Below are 17,804 nucleotides of genomic sequence, written 5' to 3' on the forward strand. Positions count from 1 at the left end.
AAATAAGTTTCAAAATCTCCATATTGGTAAACACTTTTTACCCAAACCCCTTTGGTAAAAAATAACTTGGTTTATGCTTATGTTTATGTTACTAATATCATAACTATATCAAATATTCATCGTAAAAATAATGATAATATTAGATTACTACATCCGTTTAATGTATTTTTTTAATTTTAATGTAGTGTTTTAATTATATATTTAATTATTTAAATGAATTATTATTTAAAAAAAACAAATAAAATTAATAATGACTGGGCGTCACGTGGCGCATAATCCCTGGTAGTGGAGAATTATGACTACAGCCTGTTTTTGTACAAAATCATAACTCTGACTGAACGCCACGTGGCGTATAACCCCTGATAGTGGAGTTTTATGACTACACATGATCTTATAATTCTTAACTCAATGCTATCGAATTTTACAGGAATTTATATACTCGAAAATGCATATTCACGAGGTAAATAAATACATATGTGATCTTTTGTCTAATTTGTGAAAAGGATTTTAGTATTTTATATAACGGTGATTTTAGATTCTTTACAAATTACAAGTATATCACAAACGTATGTATCCATCCGTTTTCACCTGACTCGTTTTCCACCAGACAGAAAAAAATCTACGAGTCCAACACTCTACATACATAATCACACACATACACATATATATGTATGTATATATAGTGTATGTGTGTGTGTATATATACCAGTCAACATTAAGGGATACCAACCAATCTTGAATGGAGTCAAAAGGGTGGTGCTACTTTATTCATCTTTTCTTTTCTGAAGTTAGTGTAAGCATTTATTTACAGGTTACAACCACCAATATTTAACTATATCATTCCCATGTCAATTAAACAACCAACACCTATATTTAGCCAAATAATTCCAATTTTAACTAAAAAAAATCCATTTTAACTATGATGGTGCAACGTCGAAGTAGTTTCTATAGGTGAATTTAGGAGTGATGTAAGGCCCCGTTACCGGTAACCCTACTTTCATGTTGGATTTACTCATAAACGCAGTTCTAAATATCAAAGTTAAATTAAAACATTCGCGGAATATAAAAGCTTTCATAAAACATTTCATAAGAAAACACGTCTTGTCTTAAAACATCATTTTGTCTTTCAAAATTAACGAAACATTAAACTTAAACGTCTTGAGTCTTCCGATGCCAGCCTCTTATTCGATGCCACGTGTCTCCTCAAGCGAGCTGCCTCGTCCTACTCACCTGCGTGCATACTAAAAGTCAGCTACGCTGAGTGAGTTCTAGTTAATCATACACTATGCAATACACATAAACTTATATTCTTTCATTCATACTTTCATACTTTCATACTTTCTTTACATACATAATCATACGTTTTAAAGAGTCTTTCGCCCTATAACCTCACAGATATTATAAGGGTCTGGTCCCTAACATCACAGATATTATAAGGGTCTGGTCCCTAACATCACAGATATTATAAGGGTCTGGTCCCTAACATCACAGATATTATAAGGGTCTGGTCCCTCTTTCCTCGAATATTAGTAGGGTTCGGTTCCATAGTTCTCGAATATTAGTAGGGTTCGATTCCCTCTTCGTTACCATACAACCATACATCATACCTCGAGTCTTATTAGGGCTCGGTACCCTCTTTCCTCGAATATTAGTAGGGTTCGGTTCCCTAGTTCTCGAATATTAGTAGGGTTCGATTCCCTCTTCGTTACCATACAACCATACATCATACCTCGAGTATTATTAGGGCCCGGTACCCTCTTCGTAACCATACAACCATCATTTCATTCTTTTATTAACTTTATCACATTCATACACATAAGCATACATATCATAGTTACCTTATACTTAGCGTTACAACCTGACAGTACGTGCAATATCCGAAGATCGTTCACGTACCGTCAAGCCATCATTCATACATATCACATTATTCACATAAGGCATACACTTATCTCTTAGGATAAGCGTATTAACAAACATATCGAGTATGCACACAGCCCCGAAAACATAACACATAAATGGGGCTAGAAACTCACCTGAACACGGTTACGTTCACCGTTAATCGTAATCCCTTTCCTCAGTTGTGCACGGCTGACTGTATAACAAGTATACATATCAATTAACTATCACTACTTATATCATCTTTCTAATCTTAATTACAACCCACAACGAACGGGGGTCCGGGGGCAGTCATCAGGCGAACTTAGCTTTAGGCGAAGTTAAACCTTAGGCGAACTTAGCTTTAGGCGAAGTTAAACCTTAGGCGAACTTAGCTTTGCAGGCGAAGTTGTCATCAGGCGAACTTAGCTTTAGGCGAAGTTAAACCTTAGGCGAACTTAGCTTTGCAGGCGAAGTTGTCATCAGGCGAACTTAGCTTTAGGCGAAGTTAAACCTTAGGCGAACTTAGCTTTGCAGGCGAAGTTGTCATCAGGCGAACTTAGCTTTAGGCGAAGTTAAACCTTAGGCGAACTTAGCTTTAGGCGAAGTTAAACCTTAGGCGAACTTAGCTTTGCAGGCGAAGTTCATCAGGCGAACTTAGCTTGCAGGCGAAGTTGTCGGCTGCAGCTACTGTTCGTCCTTAATCATCTTCGTTTCTTAACCAAATAACTCGATTTAGGTATCCACGGAATCGTCTGACCAGCGCCTACAAACCCCAACCATCAAATCGACCTAACATCGATGTTTAAGGGGTGCGATTTAGGCATATAGGTTACGGGTTCTTTTATCAATCGATTAACCCATCAAATCTTAACCATTTTCAGTAAGTTTAGCTTTGTTGGATTCGTTTTTACCATACAAACACAGATCTATCATTTCTATACTAATCCAAACCTAAACGAACAAGTTCTCGATATAAACGTACCGTAAATGAGTCGAACTACGAACACGAGCTGGTTTTGTTGCTTTGGTTCGTCACGACGATCTAGCACCAACGAGCTCGGGTCCTCGCCTTTGGATCTTGGTTCGGGTTGTGTGTTTTGGGGTGTGTATAGATTAGGATGGATAAATGGATGGAATGGAAATGATTGGGGTTTAAGGGGGTATTTATACTCCCTTAAGCCCATGGACCGAAGGCCCATATTTCCTTTTGGTCCATATCTAATCTCATCTAATTATCCTACTAAGTCTTCATATTTTGCTATTATTATTATCGTTCCACTAACTCGTTTATTTCACCCGACAAAATAATATATTAAATATTACTTTAGAAATTTCGGGATGTTACAAGTGACAATCTTGATTAAATTTTTTTCAAATAGGTAGATTTGAGTTATTTTAAAATTTAAGTGAGTTGGTTTGGGTAAATGGTTTTAACTAAATGGGTCAAAATGAGTCATTTGAAATTCCATTCTTTTATTTACGGGTCAAAATGGGTCGACAAGTTCAAAGAAATGGGTTGATGTGGCTTAGTGTACTAAGAAAATGTAACAGATTTCGGATCGGAACAGGTTTCGTACAAGATAGGTTTCGGCACGAAACGAGTTTCGGATTGAAACGGGTTTGGTTTAGGTTTCAAGCCAACACGAGTTTTCACACGGGACGGGTTGGGTTTCGGTTTCTCTTTGGTCAATTCCGGACTCGTTTTTGTCCGTTTTTTCAGTTTAGTTTTTGTTCGGTTTGAATTCTTTTAGTTTCGTTTTGATTGATTTTTTCGATTTCGATTGATGTGGTCCGGTTTTGGCTTTTTGTTTCATTTCCATCGATTTTTCGGTTTCGGTTCGATTCTTGGTGGAATTTTTTTATCGACGAGAACAATATAGGAAAATTTTTTGTGGTTTTACTTTTTTTTTGTTTATGATTTATGTTTTGAGTTATATTTTTTTTATTATTTTTGAATATTATTTGAAGGTTTTTGATCTTAATAGAAAACCACTCAAAACAAATAATAAAAAAAAGTCATATAAATAAAAAAATCTAAAAAAACTAAAATGTCTCTGCCGTTATTTTCGTTCACAAAAAAAAAAACTCAAACCCGGTTCGACCTAAACCAAAACAACCTTTTTTTTTATTTGACTCGTTCTGACTCAATTCTAACCTAAACTCGTTTTGACTCATGACTCATTTTAACCCATGACTTGTTCGATTTAACCTTAACCCATTTGCCACCTCGGTAGGTGATCCAACAATGCTTTTGAATCCTAATTGTTGGTCATGAGGTTTAATTTAGAAAAAAGAAAAATTACAACGGCATGAGGTTTAAATGAAACAAAGACTGGTGTGTACCCTTAAATATGTCTAGGGTGGATTTAATGCAATTGAATTGAAGGCTATCCGTGTGATTATTAAGTTTGATGGTAAACTAACTAATATGTGACATTTATTGCGTTCATTTTCTATGAATGACTTAGAATTCAATTGTGTTTAATGGTGTGGAAAAGTTTATTTTGGACTCAAAATGTATATATTGTATTTGTGTCTCAAGATGTTTGATTTTTATTTGGTTAATAAAAATATTGTCTTCTAATATCATCACATATTATTCTAGTTATACGTGTATATTTTATTACTAGCTTGAGACCCATAGCAATTCAGATCATTATCCAATATCATTTTTTTTTCAATTATAACTCGAAATTACAAAATTTATCAGTTTGTTGTATTTATTGTGATTCTATAATGATCCACTAGTGTGATCACACATGATGAGAGAATGAATAGCTCATAAATACACTTTATTTTTCAATCTATTTGATGTATTCACTATTTGAAATTTATTCTTTGATTAAAAAAACAATTTTGAATGCAAATACATATAATAAATGGTTGAAAATGGCATATACCTAAATAAATATGAGAAAAATGCATGTCATATGGTTGATTTATATGACTTTATTAGGGTTGTTATTTCAATACACCTAACTCATGTTAAATGGTGCCACCAAATATATATGCATTCTTGATTATAACCTCCTTTAATTTCCACCAACCTTGTAATACATTATTATTTATTTTATGGATATACTTATAAAAAGAAATTTAAAATATTATAATTTGAATAACCACAATATGTTGAAGATTAAAAATGTGTACTAATAAATTTTCAAAATTATGTGAATTGATCATTTGATTGGATACATAAAATGGATGGATGTTGATAACACTCGTGATGGTAATCACTTGTTCGAATATTTACAACTATAACGGTTATGTCCCTTTTATGACAAAGAAAAATCTTAAAATGGTCATTTTGACCACTTGATTCCTTACAATGTTTATAGATTATTAAACAAATTTTTAAGTGTCTGCTAGAACCCCATTAGACCCGTCCTTTTTGACAGGGCCGGCTTCGAGAAAGCAAAAAAAAATTTGGGTCAAAGATAAAAAAAAAATTGGGCCTTTAGTAAAAATAGTATTTTTTAGGTTTAAACAATTTTAATTTTAATGTGAATTTACTTGATTATAATTGAGTTGTGTAAAAACTTTTGTATAAAAATAGAATTAAACATGCATCAAATGAGAGTAGAACGCATAACCTTTGTGTTGTAATGTAATAACCTTTTGTCACTATACCAAACTAATAGTTATGTAATTTAGTTTAAACACTAAATATACATATTATTTTAATAAAAATACATATAATTTAAAAAATAAATAAATTCGGGCCTAACGGGGTGTCGGGCCTGTGTCCGTCGACCACCCAGCCACACCTTATGGTCGGCCCTGCTTTTTGACAAGGCTACTGGCTCACCCTCTAACAAACACCAACGTTAAGGTTTTTGTGTTATCCAACGAACTTTTTGTGAGTCCTAACGGAATTATTTGTGAGTAGAGGTGCACAAAGATACCGGTTAACCGGTTTGAACCCGATTTTCTAACTGGGTACTAATCGGTCCAATCCTAACCGGTTACTAACCAATCCTAACCGCCGGTTAATAACCGGTTTGTATTATTGATTTCAAAATCGGTTATAAACCGGTTGACCGAACCGGTTAATCATTTTTTTTTAATTATTTAATTATTATTTTATTGAAAACCGGTTATTAACCGGTAACCGGTCTGCTTTAACCAGTCAAAACCGCTTCTCTAACCGATCAAAACCGGTTACTACCCTACCCGAAAACTGGTCTAACCGGTTAAATTCCGCCAAAAATAACCGGTTAACCGATTTGTGCACCTTTATTTGTGAGTTCTGGCGGAATTATTTCAAAGTTATGACCGATATTTTTGTGAATTCCAACTGAATTATTTGTATGTTCTTACTAAGTTATACGTGAGTTTCAACTATATTATTTCACATGGGTCCGAAGAGGGTCGGTGTCAAAATTTAATAAGGGTTGTTTGGGATTTTAACATATATATACCTCTAAAAAATTTCACAGGGATCGTCCGACCCCAATACTTATATTGTTGTTCCGCCACTGGTTGTCTAGCTAAATCTTTAAATACTATTAAAGCAATATAATTGTACACATGGCCTTCTTCTAGGCTGTCCACATGTGCAATCCAGTCAGCAACTTTCCATTCACATATTCTCTATTAGGCTGCCACATGTTAGTTGACCAAACACTCAAGAAAACTTATTTAAACCTTAAGACTTTTCACCCAAATCATTTTAATCTCTCTCTTTCTCTCTGCTTACTAACTCCACCATCCACCATATTCTAAATTCCGGTAATGTAGATCGGGATTAATCGTTTTCCGGTAAGGTTATATATTATACTCTAATAGCCAACAACGTTATATGATTTTCCGGCAAGGTAATATCTTTTTCCGGTAAGGTTTTCCGATATGGTTTTATATTTATTTTAATTGTTATATTATTTTGTAATAATCTCTTTAGGTTGTATATCAAAATCCAAGATTGAATTGATATTTTGAAGTTATTACGGTTTTCCGGTAAGGTATTCCGGTAAATTTTCCAGTAAGATTATTGTCACAAATTCAACTATATATGCTTCTGTCACAAATTTTAGATTTCAACCATGCTTCTAACGTGTTATTGTTTTTAATGGCCAACAATGTTATATGATTTTCCGGCAATGTAATATCTTTTTCCGGTAAGGTTTTCCGATATGTTTTAAATTTATTTTAATTGTTATATGATTTTGTAATAATCTCTTTAGGTTGCATATCAAAATCCAAGATTGAATTGATATTTTGAAGTTATTACGGTTTTCCGGTAAGGTTTTCAGGTAAGATTTTTGTTTTCCATTTTTGTTTGTATTTATATGAATTATTATATGATTTTTTTATAATCTCTTTAGGTTTTATATCAAAATCGAAGATACAATGAAGATTTTTCCTATTTCATTCTTCCGGTAACGCGATTCAAATATTCCGGTTATCAATTAGAATATTTGTTTACAAAATTCAAATCTTCTATAATTGTTAATTTATTTATTATGTGATATTAATATTAATATTTAATTTTCTCATTTCAGGTTATGTCTTCAACTTGATATAGTTAATTTCATGGATTGAGGATTTGTTGATAAGATTTCTTTTTTTTTTTGTTTAATATTGATGTATATTTTTGTTATTATTCATGTATTTATTCCTAATTTTCACACACTTTCCATCTTTTTTGTTTGACCAATGTATAATGAGGCATAAATATCACAATTAATGCTACTGAGTGTCATCATTTGGTTATGGAAACTGTAACAATTAATGCACTATAAAAATTCAAAATATTATTTGAATTTGAATTCTAAAAAAAGATTTATTAAAGTTGGTTATGGAAAATTTTGTTTCCATTGTCAATATGATTATGTTTATAAGTTTTCAATCTCCACAATCTTCCTATCTTATATGTTGACCAATTTATAATTAGACATAAATGTCACAATTAATTATAACAGGTTTGTAACGGTTTGTAACAAAATTGAATGCAGATTTCATTGACTGTAATAAAATAATATTAATTATGGATCGACTAAAAAAAGTAATAATTTCAAGATTACATTATGCCATGATTTTTGTAATATTTTTTGTATTTAGGATCTTTGACTATAAAAAATTTCGTTTAACAATTTTGGTAAACAGATTAATAACTTAAATAACAATTGATTATATTCTAATTTAATCAAATCATATAATAAAGTTGAAAGTCATTATTTATAATTATTATTTTTTACGTGTATTCAAATTAATAATTCGAATTTCAAATAAATAAGTTAAGTATAATTTATTTATTTAATTTTGGAATTGACTATAATGTGGGTCGGTGTTTTCTAAAATTTTTAAAGTTAATAACTTCTTTTAATATTGTTGATCAACTATTAGTTATGATAGTTCCATAAATTTTGATAAACAGATTTATAACTTAAATAACCATTTAATATATTCTAATTTAATTCATTTTCCTAATATATACTCAACATAAAATGTCAATATCTTAAATACGTGTCTATTACATTTTCTGTTTTTACGGGATATTCATATACGTTCGTTAGTAATGTGTTTAATAATATTCTCATTTAAATATAACAATTAATTTCCAAGTTTTTAATATATTTTTTTATTAAAATACATGTATATATGGTCTATATATTTTTGTATCATATTTTTTCACCTTTAAATATTTTCCAAGTCAACATAAATTTTTTTAATCTTTTCAAAGTTATTTAAAAATTCATTTATTGTAAAACGTTTTTATGTTTTGCAAGTTTAACAAAATATTAATGTCATTGATTTAAAAGTTTGTTGCAAGGTTGGTCAAAAATAAAAAAAAATCATAATTTTTTGAAGTTGACTAATTCCAATTTTTTTATATTTTGTAACTATTTTGAAAATATTTCAAAACAGGTTGTTTTAAAAGAGTATCAAATTTGTTATGTATAAAATTACGGCCAAAAAAGGTTTTAATTGATATATCTTTTTGGTTTAATGGTTTAAGTTAGAAAGATGTTTTATGTTGTCATTTTACTTTGTTTGTTGTTGTATGTTATTTTGTTTTAATAAAAACAACTTTATTAATGTTCAAATGTTACTCATTATTAAATATATTTAATTTGGATGCTATTGTTTTATAATATTTTTAGGTGGTGAACAAAATGAGTTTCTTTTGTAAAATGTTTGAAGAAGTTGATGTGGTTTAATATGGAAGAACATGTTTATGTCTTTTGTTGATTTTTTTGGTTGTTCGATGTACATTAACTTATTGTAACTTTTAACTTTTAATATCTAGAACATGTATATGGTTAACGTTTTGTGTTGCATGAATTTGTTGTTTAAATTTATTATGTTTGTTGACATGTTTTTCCACCCGTGTGTAACACGAGCTATACCCTAGTAAGCTACGATTGCAAAACTATAAATCAAATTCTTCATGCTAAGTCTTGGTTAGAAAAAGAATACCGCCAATATGCCATATATATTTGAAACATGAAATATTGTAGAATACTTTTAAGGAATAATTTAGAACAGATGGCTCATAGAAATACAAGAACAACCTAAACATTATTCTGTAAGGAGATTCATGATCCTCAATTCCTCATATGTATGTTATGTAGAGATAATAAAGGATGTTGTAACTAAAACACTAACACTCACATGCTTAATAAGCAGGTTGTCGGACATGACCCGCTAGACATTATTAAATCTAAGTAGTTAGATTAATATGAAAGACAATATGCGACATTAGACATGGTAGATCAAAATACATCTTACACTATTACACATTTACACTATTTGTTTTAAAATTTCAAAAAATAAAAAAAAAATAACTAAAAAAATCATATAGTAGATTGACAATTCTCTATTTTTTTCTACTACACAAATTAATCTATAAATAGTTAAGTTATACTCAACTTTATAAGTTCATAGTTTTTAAGTAAAAAAATAACTCACTTAAAGAATTTTTAAATCTGATTTTTCCCCACGAACCCCACCTAAAGCATCTAGAGATGACTTAGACCCACATAAATCCAACATATTAATACAACCCAACAACGCATAAACATTTGGGGCATACCAATCTCTATTTTGGGTGAATCCGATTAAATCAAACCAAAACCATATAAAACCTAACTGAAGTACATTGAATTTAAATAATGTTTATTTAAGTTTGTCATTTAGACCATTCCAATTACAACCTTGGCTTATTTAGCCTAAACCTATCCATAGCAAATAATAATAAAGAAAATTCAAAAAAATTATTCGATTGAGACCGAAAATCAAAATAAAATCGAATTTGCTTTTTGGTTTGTTTTGAACTATATGATTTTGGTTAAGTTCATTTTTTTCTTTGACTGGATATTCAAAATGAATAAACCACAACATAAGCAGTTAAGCACCCTTAATTTGATCTTCTAGGGCTGCTGTTATGGTTAGAGGCACACATCTGAATCAGTTCGTTACCAAATCCTAAACCAAAATAAAAATCAATTTGGGTGAATTGGTTTAAAAAAGGGAATATCTCATAAAATAGTAACCAACTTTCAAAAGTGTTCCAATTAGGTCACTCATGTATATTTTTCTCAAATCGGGTCACTAAATCTTCAAATCGAGTCTCACCGATTTTTTTGTTTGTTAAGAAAGAAATGGAGGATAAGATGTGGGGGTCGGAATTTGCAATATATGTAGTTATATTTTTAAAAAATTAAAAAACGTTAATTATATTAAAATTCAAAAATAAAAAATAAAATTCACGTCGCCACTCAACGTCAACATCAAAAAAAATATAAAAAGATTTCCTATGTGAAACAAAAAATAAAAATGTTAAAAAAGCATGTTAAAACCTTTAATTTAATAAAATATGAAAGTCGAGTGACCTAATTGGAACACTTTTTAAAGTTGAGGGACCTAATTGGAACACTTTTGAAACTTGGTTACTGTTCTATGAAATTGTCCCTTTAAAAAATGATCCAATCCGTTGGTAGAACCATATCGAGTAATAAAGCATGGTGGACTGGTTTAGATCCAATCCAATCCGGTTTATACCGGTTTGTATTTTCCCAATTATAATCCGGTTTCTAAAACAAGCCAGATTAACTAGCTTTAACCAGACCTCATCCGCCGTTCAATCCACTACGGTTAAAGGTGCACAATATAACCTGTTCCGGACTCAACCCGGAACCGGTTCTTACCCGTACCCGACTCACATGTACAACCAGGTATAAGATTTCTCCCCGGAACCAAAACCGAAAATACCTGGTCAATACCTGACCTGATCCTACCCGAAACCCGAAAAAAACAGGAAAACTCAGTAAAAACCCTTTCATATACCCGACTATACCTGGAACCGATTCCTACCCGACCCAATTTTGACTATGTTGACCATACCCAGAACTGGTTCCTGAAAATAACAGCTTTGTACACCTCTGGCTAGAGGTGCACAAAAAACCCGAACCCGAAACCTGACCCGAAATAAAAACCCGGAATCGGTTTTTAATACCTGGGTTTTTAATACCCGAACCCGTACCCGACCCTACTCGTAGGGTACGGATAGGGTATGCATTTCGGAACCAAAACCCGAACCTGAATCGGACCCGAAAACCCAAACCGGTTCCATACACGGAACTCGGTTTTTCCAATACCTGAGACCGAGTATTTTAAATACCCGATGTATACCCGAAATATACCTTAAAAATACCTGAAAAATACCCCTAAAAAGTACAACCTTTTAAAAAATCCAATCTGTACCCGAAAATACCCGGAAAAAAGCCCTAAAAACCCACAAATATGGTTTTTTCAATACCCAAAAATAAGGTATTCAAATATCCAGTTTTAGAATTCCCGGTTCTATACCCGACCCGAACCCGATTCATAGGGTATGGTTTTTAGAGGCAATACCCGGACCCGAATCCGACACTGTTTTTACCAATACCCGATTTTCTAATACCCGGTCATACCCGAACCCAGTTCCATACCCGAAACCGGGTAAATGAAAAATCCGATTTGTGCACTCTAAGGCCAATGGTACGGCCCAAGCTCACTATTCAGGAGCCCAAAGTGCTGCTAGTCCACTTTACCAGTAAACAATTACATATATTACAAAACCCCTTCTTCTCTTTCGATTTCGAATATAAACACAGCCACCACTGAAACCGCCGGCAACCAACCACTCCGCCGTACGCCGCCTATCCTTATTCCAAACCAGGTTTGTTTTGTTCAGTGTCATATAAGCATAAAAATGCATGGTGAATTCTATTTATTTTATATGAATACAGTAGTTTCATTGAATTTGTAAGCTGCTTTTGTCTCAAGCCATACTATTAATAATTAATAATATTAATAATTGTTTGGTGTTGTTAAATAGATATGTTCAATTTGCCATAAACTTGATTTCAAAGGCCTAACATATATGTTTAAAAAGTTAGGGTTTATTGTTAAACCTAGTTTATAGGTAGTTGCTAATTCATTTGTTCGATATTAACTTATTATTGTCATTTAACTTGATACAAGAGCTGCAAACGAGCTCGAGCTCGATTCGTGAGTAGTTTTTTTTTTTTTTTGCTAAGCTGGGATTGTTTTTTATCTTTTAATTAATTTATGTATGTATATGATCATTTTTAGATGTATATATTTTATTTAGTTATTGTTATCATAAGTTATATATTATAATAACTAGTAAATAAATATGTAGTATGTATAAATTATAATAGATACAAATTGTATCAATTATGAGTTTGTTTAGGCTTTTGAGTCGGCTTGAGCTAGATAAGCTAAGCTCGGGCTCGGGCTTGTTTATTAAACAAGCTTATTTTATAGGTCTGAGTTTGGGCTTGAGCTCATTTAATCTCGGCTCGGTTCGAGCTTTTTGCGAGCCGATCTTGAGTAGCTTGAGAGCATTTTGGGTTGTATACACACCTGCTTGATACCAGTTTCTGCAAAAGATGGTGAAACCGAATTCATTTTCCGTAACTTAAAATTGCGATAAAATTTCATGTAGAGTCATGGTGTTCTGCATGTTGAAATTAGAAGCAATGCTAGATCATTTATGTAGGAAACGAGTCATAATAATAACTGTGTGCAACACTTTCAACTTTATTATGGCTAGTTTAACTTATAGCTGCCCTATTGACATTTGTGTGAAGAACTTGACATACAAGTCATACGCTTGATCAAAATACATGGGAAAAAAGAAACAAAAGGTGGTACTACCACCCGAGCTACCACCTGACGTGCCCGAGGATGAAGTTGAAGTCTCAGATGAGGATTTGGAGTTTGTTCATAAAAACCGAGAGTATGCAGGCTTTGTTTCAAAGCTGGACACTCAGTCAATCACAAGGTCCGTAAGTCAACTTTTAGTTTTTTTTTTCAAATTTAATACATTATTAACACTATTTACCATAAAAGGCATGTCAACCGTGTTGCTGATGCCAAAGAAGACGCTTTGGAATTTGAATACGAGAAACGTGCGAGGAAGAAACCGTTAACGGAAGATAATAAACAGAAAGAAGTTGAGGTTGTAGATTCTCTCCCTGTAAAGACATTAGACGGACAGGTGTACTACAGGACAGGTAACTTTTAGATAATTTGTTTCTCACTGGTTCTATCAAGATGCAGTGTTTTATAGTTTTAAGGTGATATTGTTATCTAGCATCGTCAAAGAAAGCACAAATTGAGGATGAAACCTTGGGTGAAAATGATGATGTGAGCAGAGACAACGGTGTTGTGAAGTTAACAAAAGCAGAAAAACGCGCGAAGCAGAAGAAATTAAGAAAAGAGGCAAAGAAACAAGTGAAAGAGGAGGTGACAGAAGTAGAAGAAGAAGTTGAACAAAGCTCTAAAGCAGAAGTTTTGGTATTATTTGTTCAGATTTTAATTATAATATATTTATATATCATTATTCATCTTTTAACAATAATGATTCTTTAGGCTGAAGTTGAAAAAGATCTCACAGCTGAAGAGTCCAATGAGAAGAAGAAACTTAGGCTTGCTGAAATCGGGACATCAATGCTCGAGGATCCCGAAGGAAATATTAAACATTTAAGAGAAATGTTTAAAATATGCAAAGAAGGAGATCGTTATATATTAGAACTTGGTTTAAAGTCTTTATTAGCTGTTTTCAAGGATATTATTCCTGGGTATGTTATTATTTAATCATGCAAATACTATATTTGTACCTTCATGTTATCATTATTAACTTTATATTGTTTGTCATTATGGAAAACAGGAACCGCATTAGGCTACCTACCGATAAGGAGCTTGCAATGGTTGTATCAAAGGACGTTAAAAAAACTCGGTTCTATGAATCCACACTTCTAAGTGTGTACAAGGTTTGATTTTATTGACGTGCTTTTTAATAATTTATTTTAAGGTTTCTAAAAGCATGTATTTAATTTAACGGATTTATTTGGTTGAGTGTTGATAGTTATACCTCCAGAAGCTGATGTCATTGGAAAAAGTATTCGGTTTTAAACGAGTGGCCATTCGTTGCATTTGCACTCTTCTCGACGCAAACCCTCGTTTTAATTATTGTGATACCTTGCTGAAAGCTGTCATAAAAAATATAAGCTGCACAGATGATGTCATAAGGTTTACTCATTTTCTTAAACTTGTCACATTTATGTAAATTAATCAAGATTATGACATTATATGTTAAACAGGAAACGTTGTTGTGACACACTTAAGTCACTTTTTACAAACGAGGGAAAACATGGTGGTGAAGCTACTGTTGAGGCAGTAAAACTTATTGCTGGTCTTGTAAAAGACAATGATTGTCAATTACATCCTGATTCTATTGAGGTCTTTATGTCTCTCACGTTTGATGAGGATCTTAGGAAGCCTGAACCATCAAAACAAGACACTAAGAAAATTAAAAAGAAGTTTTATAAGACGGGAAGAAGAAACATGGAAATAAAACAAGATGATAAAAAGAAAAGTAAGCAGGAAGAGTTGTCAAAAACACGAGAGGAGGTACTCTGTTATTATTACATGTCAGCAGTCACTTGTTTTATCTTTTTGATTTAGGATTAACGTGGTCACGTACATGTTTTTCAGGTCAAAGCTGATTACATGAGTGCAGCATTTGCACAAGATTTAAATGAAAAAAGGAAGATACAATCTGATACGCTTTCTTCTGTATTCGAAATCTATTTTCGTATTTTGAAGCATACTATGCATTCAGGGTATACTCTATTTTTATTATATTATTCAAGTATTATTAATATTAATTACTTAACATTTTGTTACTTGTTTTCTTGGTTCAGATCAGAAGAAAATGAATCAATAACGGGTCCATTTGGGAAGCACCCGCTTCTTGCTCCATGTTTAAATGGAGTTGGGAAGTTTTCTCATTTAATTGATATGGATTACATGGCGGATTTAATGAAATATCTTAGAAAGCTTGCCGGAGGAAGTGATGATGTTAAAAATGCATCTGACAGTGTTTCAAGTAGTTTGACTGTGACTGAACGCCTGAGGTGTTGCATAGTGGCTTTCAAAGTGATGAAGAACAATCTTGATGCATTAAATGTTGATTTACAAGATTTTTTTATTCAGCTTTATAATCTCATACTCGAGTATAGGCCCGGGAGGTTAGTAATATATCAATATATACAACATTTTGCATGTATAAATGTGGTATTATGGGCGGGTTGAGTTGCATAATAGTCTAATTGTATAAAAGGGTAAACAACTTATTATAGGTTAGAAAAAAAACATTAAATTTTCAAAAAATTTGATTTAAGGTATAATACAAACTAGATTAGAAGTTGCTGACATGTCAGCTGTTAACAATACTTTGATCGGTTACCCTACTAGATTACCTCAAGTTGAAAATTTTGAAAGTTGGTTACCTTAAAGAAAGCAGGTTATTATACCAAAATTAGGTGAAGGAACTTTTTCGTAAAAGTACATGAAAAAGTCAATAAACAAAACTTTGTATACTAAAGTTCTTGAAACTAATCTATCATGCATACACTTTTGGAAATTCTTTTAAAACAATAATTTGTAAACCCTTAAATTGGTCAAAATAAGACGCATATTTTTTTATGAGTCAGTTGAATGTCACTTTGTCAAATTTTGGTCAATTCAAGAGTTAACAAGTCATTTTTTAAAGTTATATAATTACATGCATTTTAGACAAGTTTACGGACTAAACATTAAAAAATTAGTGACTTTTTCGATGCATTTTTACAAGTTGAGAGGGCGACTTGATTTGTGATTGTTCTTTGTTGATATTAACCCAAAGTAGAATTGAAAGCTTTATGATATTAACCCAAAGTAGAATTTAAAGCAGCTTACCTCTTTATGCAATTAACTCTTTTGAATAAACTGATATCGGAGGTTTTATAAATTATGAATACACCTTAAGCGTGGTTATCCTTTATCTAGATTTACCAATCTGACACGTTAGAGAGAAATGAAAACCCATTTTAACCTGCTCTTTCATTAATGGATCTAATTTGTCATCTCTGATAATACATGTGATTTTATCTACTGTTTTGAATGTATAGAGATCAAGGTGAAGTATTGGCTGAAGCTTTGAAGATAATGTTGTGTGACGATAGACAGCATGACATGCAACGGGCTGCTGCGTTTATTAAACGTTTGGCTTCATTCTCTTTATGCTTTGGAGCTGCAGAATCCATGGCTGGTATGTACATACAACACACTCAAATATTTACATATTTTGTTTTGAAACTTATAAAAAAATGTTTGCAGCGTTGGTTACCTTAAAACATCTCCTTCAAAAGAATGTCAAATGCCGCGATCTTTTAGAAAATGATTCCGGCGGGGGCTCATTGTCTGGTTCTATCGCGGTAAGATTATAAATTGTACTTTACATATTTTCTCAATTTTTTTACTTAATATTGATCTTATTAAATGGTATTTATATTTTCAGAAATATCAACCCTATGCATCGGATCCAAACTTAAGTGGCGCGTTTGCAACAGTGCTTTGGGAGTTAACCGTATTATCAAAACATTACCATCCATCCGTTTCAACAATGGCGTCCGGGATTTCAAATATGGCAAATGCAAACAATCAGGTTTATTTAGCAAACGTCTCACCTCAACAAGCTTTCATTGACATGTCACTTGACAAGGAAAACATAAGCGTAAAGACCACTGGCGGCAAGAGAAAGAAGGGCAGCCGGCCGACGGTTCGGCTGGCGGCAGCTGATGGAGATGATAAGGCGGCAGTGGTGGACGAGAATGTGGTTAGGAGTAAATTGTCGGAGCATTTTATGCTTGTTAATGAAATGGAAGAAAACGAGAGGTTAAGACGGGAACTCGATCGGGCAAAGCTAAAGGTGCAACTTTATAAACAGTATAAGAAGCAAAAGAAACGAAGAACCATGTGATTGGTGAGTTTTCAGTTATGTTAACATTTTGAGGTGAATTTTTTTGATGTTTTTTCTATTTAAGTTGAATATTTCTTTTGAAGTCTATATGCCATTTTTCTATTTATTTACATTCTCTCTTAAATTTATATAACAATGCAGGCATGCAGCATTTTAGTCCTTTTCAAGCTATTTTTATTTTTCTTAAAATATCTTTCTTGTTTGACCATTCCTAATATCCGAAGCATAATACGATGAAAGACAAGATGTGGTTTACAATATCGTGGACCGTTTTTGATACTAGTCGTCGCCTCTACTTTTTGCATCCATTGATAAGTTAGTGAAGATTCCAAAATGAGAGACTTTGAATTGTTGAATTCTTTGTTGAGTTGGCTCACCAATGTGAGTTTGTGATGTTGAGGTTAGTTTTAGGTTATTAAGGTAATGAGGATGTAGTCAAAGTAAAATTTTTGAAAGCTAAATTCCAAGAAAACCATATTGATATTTATTGTTTTTCCCCCTTTTTTGTTGATATTTTCCTTGTTCTTAACATTAGAATTGTTGTGTTCTTAACATTAAAATTGTTTACTCCTTTTCTATTTATTTACTTTTATCTTCTAAAAATATATAG

The 17,804-nt window shown here is 32.3% G+C and overlaps 1 protein-coding gene across 2 annotated transcripts; it reads left to right on the forward strand.

The window, feature by feature from the left end:
* The first annotated feature begins 11,958 nt into the window (after positions 1 to 11,958).
* On the forward strand, positions 11,959 to 17,265 carry LOC143554346 (nucleolar complex-associated protein 3-like). Of its 2 annotated transcripts, none has more exons than XM_077044120.1 (13): positions 11,959 to 12,040; positions 12,978 to 13,171; positions 13,240 to 13,403; positions 13,484 to 13,686; positions 13,762 to 13,970; positions 14,060 to 14,162; positions 14,258 to 14,421; positions 14,493 to 14,802; positions 14,887 to 15,014; positions 15,096 to 15,422; positions 16,344 to 16,483; positions 16,552 to 16,649; positions 16,733 to 17,265. In XM_077044120.1, the coding sequence occupies exons 2-13, from the start codon at positions 13,014 to 13,016 to the stop codon at positions 17,192 to 17,194; spliced, it is 2,466 nt and encodes an 821-aa protein (XP_076900235.1). In that variant the 5' UTR covers positions 11,959 to 12,040; positions 12,978 to 13,013; the 3' UTR covers positions 17,195 to 17,265. The 2 variants fall into 2 exon arrangements, with proteins under 2 accessions (XP_076900235.1, XP_076900233.1); XM_077044118.1 differs by having other exon boundaries at positions 11,975 to 12,011.
* The last annotated feature ends 539 nt before the right edge of the window (positions 17,266 to 17,804 follow it).

The sequence above is a fragment of the Bidens hawaiensis genome, unplaced genomic scaffold (assembly GCF_021521415.1).
Source record: "Bidens hawaiensis isolate Kalapana, Puna unplaced genomic scaffold, B.hawaiensis_p1.1 tig00017612_1, whole genome shotgun sequence".
NCBI lineage: Eukaryota > Viridiplantae > Streptophyta > Magnoliopsida > Asterales > Asteraceae > Bidens > Bidens hawaiensis.

Bases quoted from the DNA above. Each gene is read 5' to 3' on its own strand.
- LOC143554346 (XM_077044120.1), top strand. From the start codon at position 13,014: ATGGGAAAAAAGAAACAAAAGGTGGTACTACCACCCGAGCTACCACCT. The intron at 13,404-13,483 runs GTAACTTTTAGA...ATTGTTATCTAG, and splicing joins ACAGGTGTACTACAGGACAG to CATCGTCAAAGAAAGCACAA. The intron at 13,687-13,761 runs GTATTATTTGTT...ATGATTCTTTAG, and splicing joins GCTCTAAAGCAGAAGTTTTG to GCTGAAGTTGAAAAAGATCT.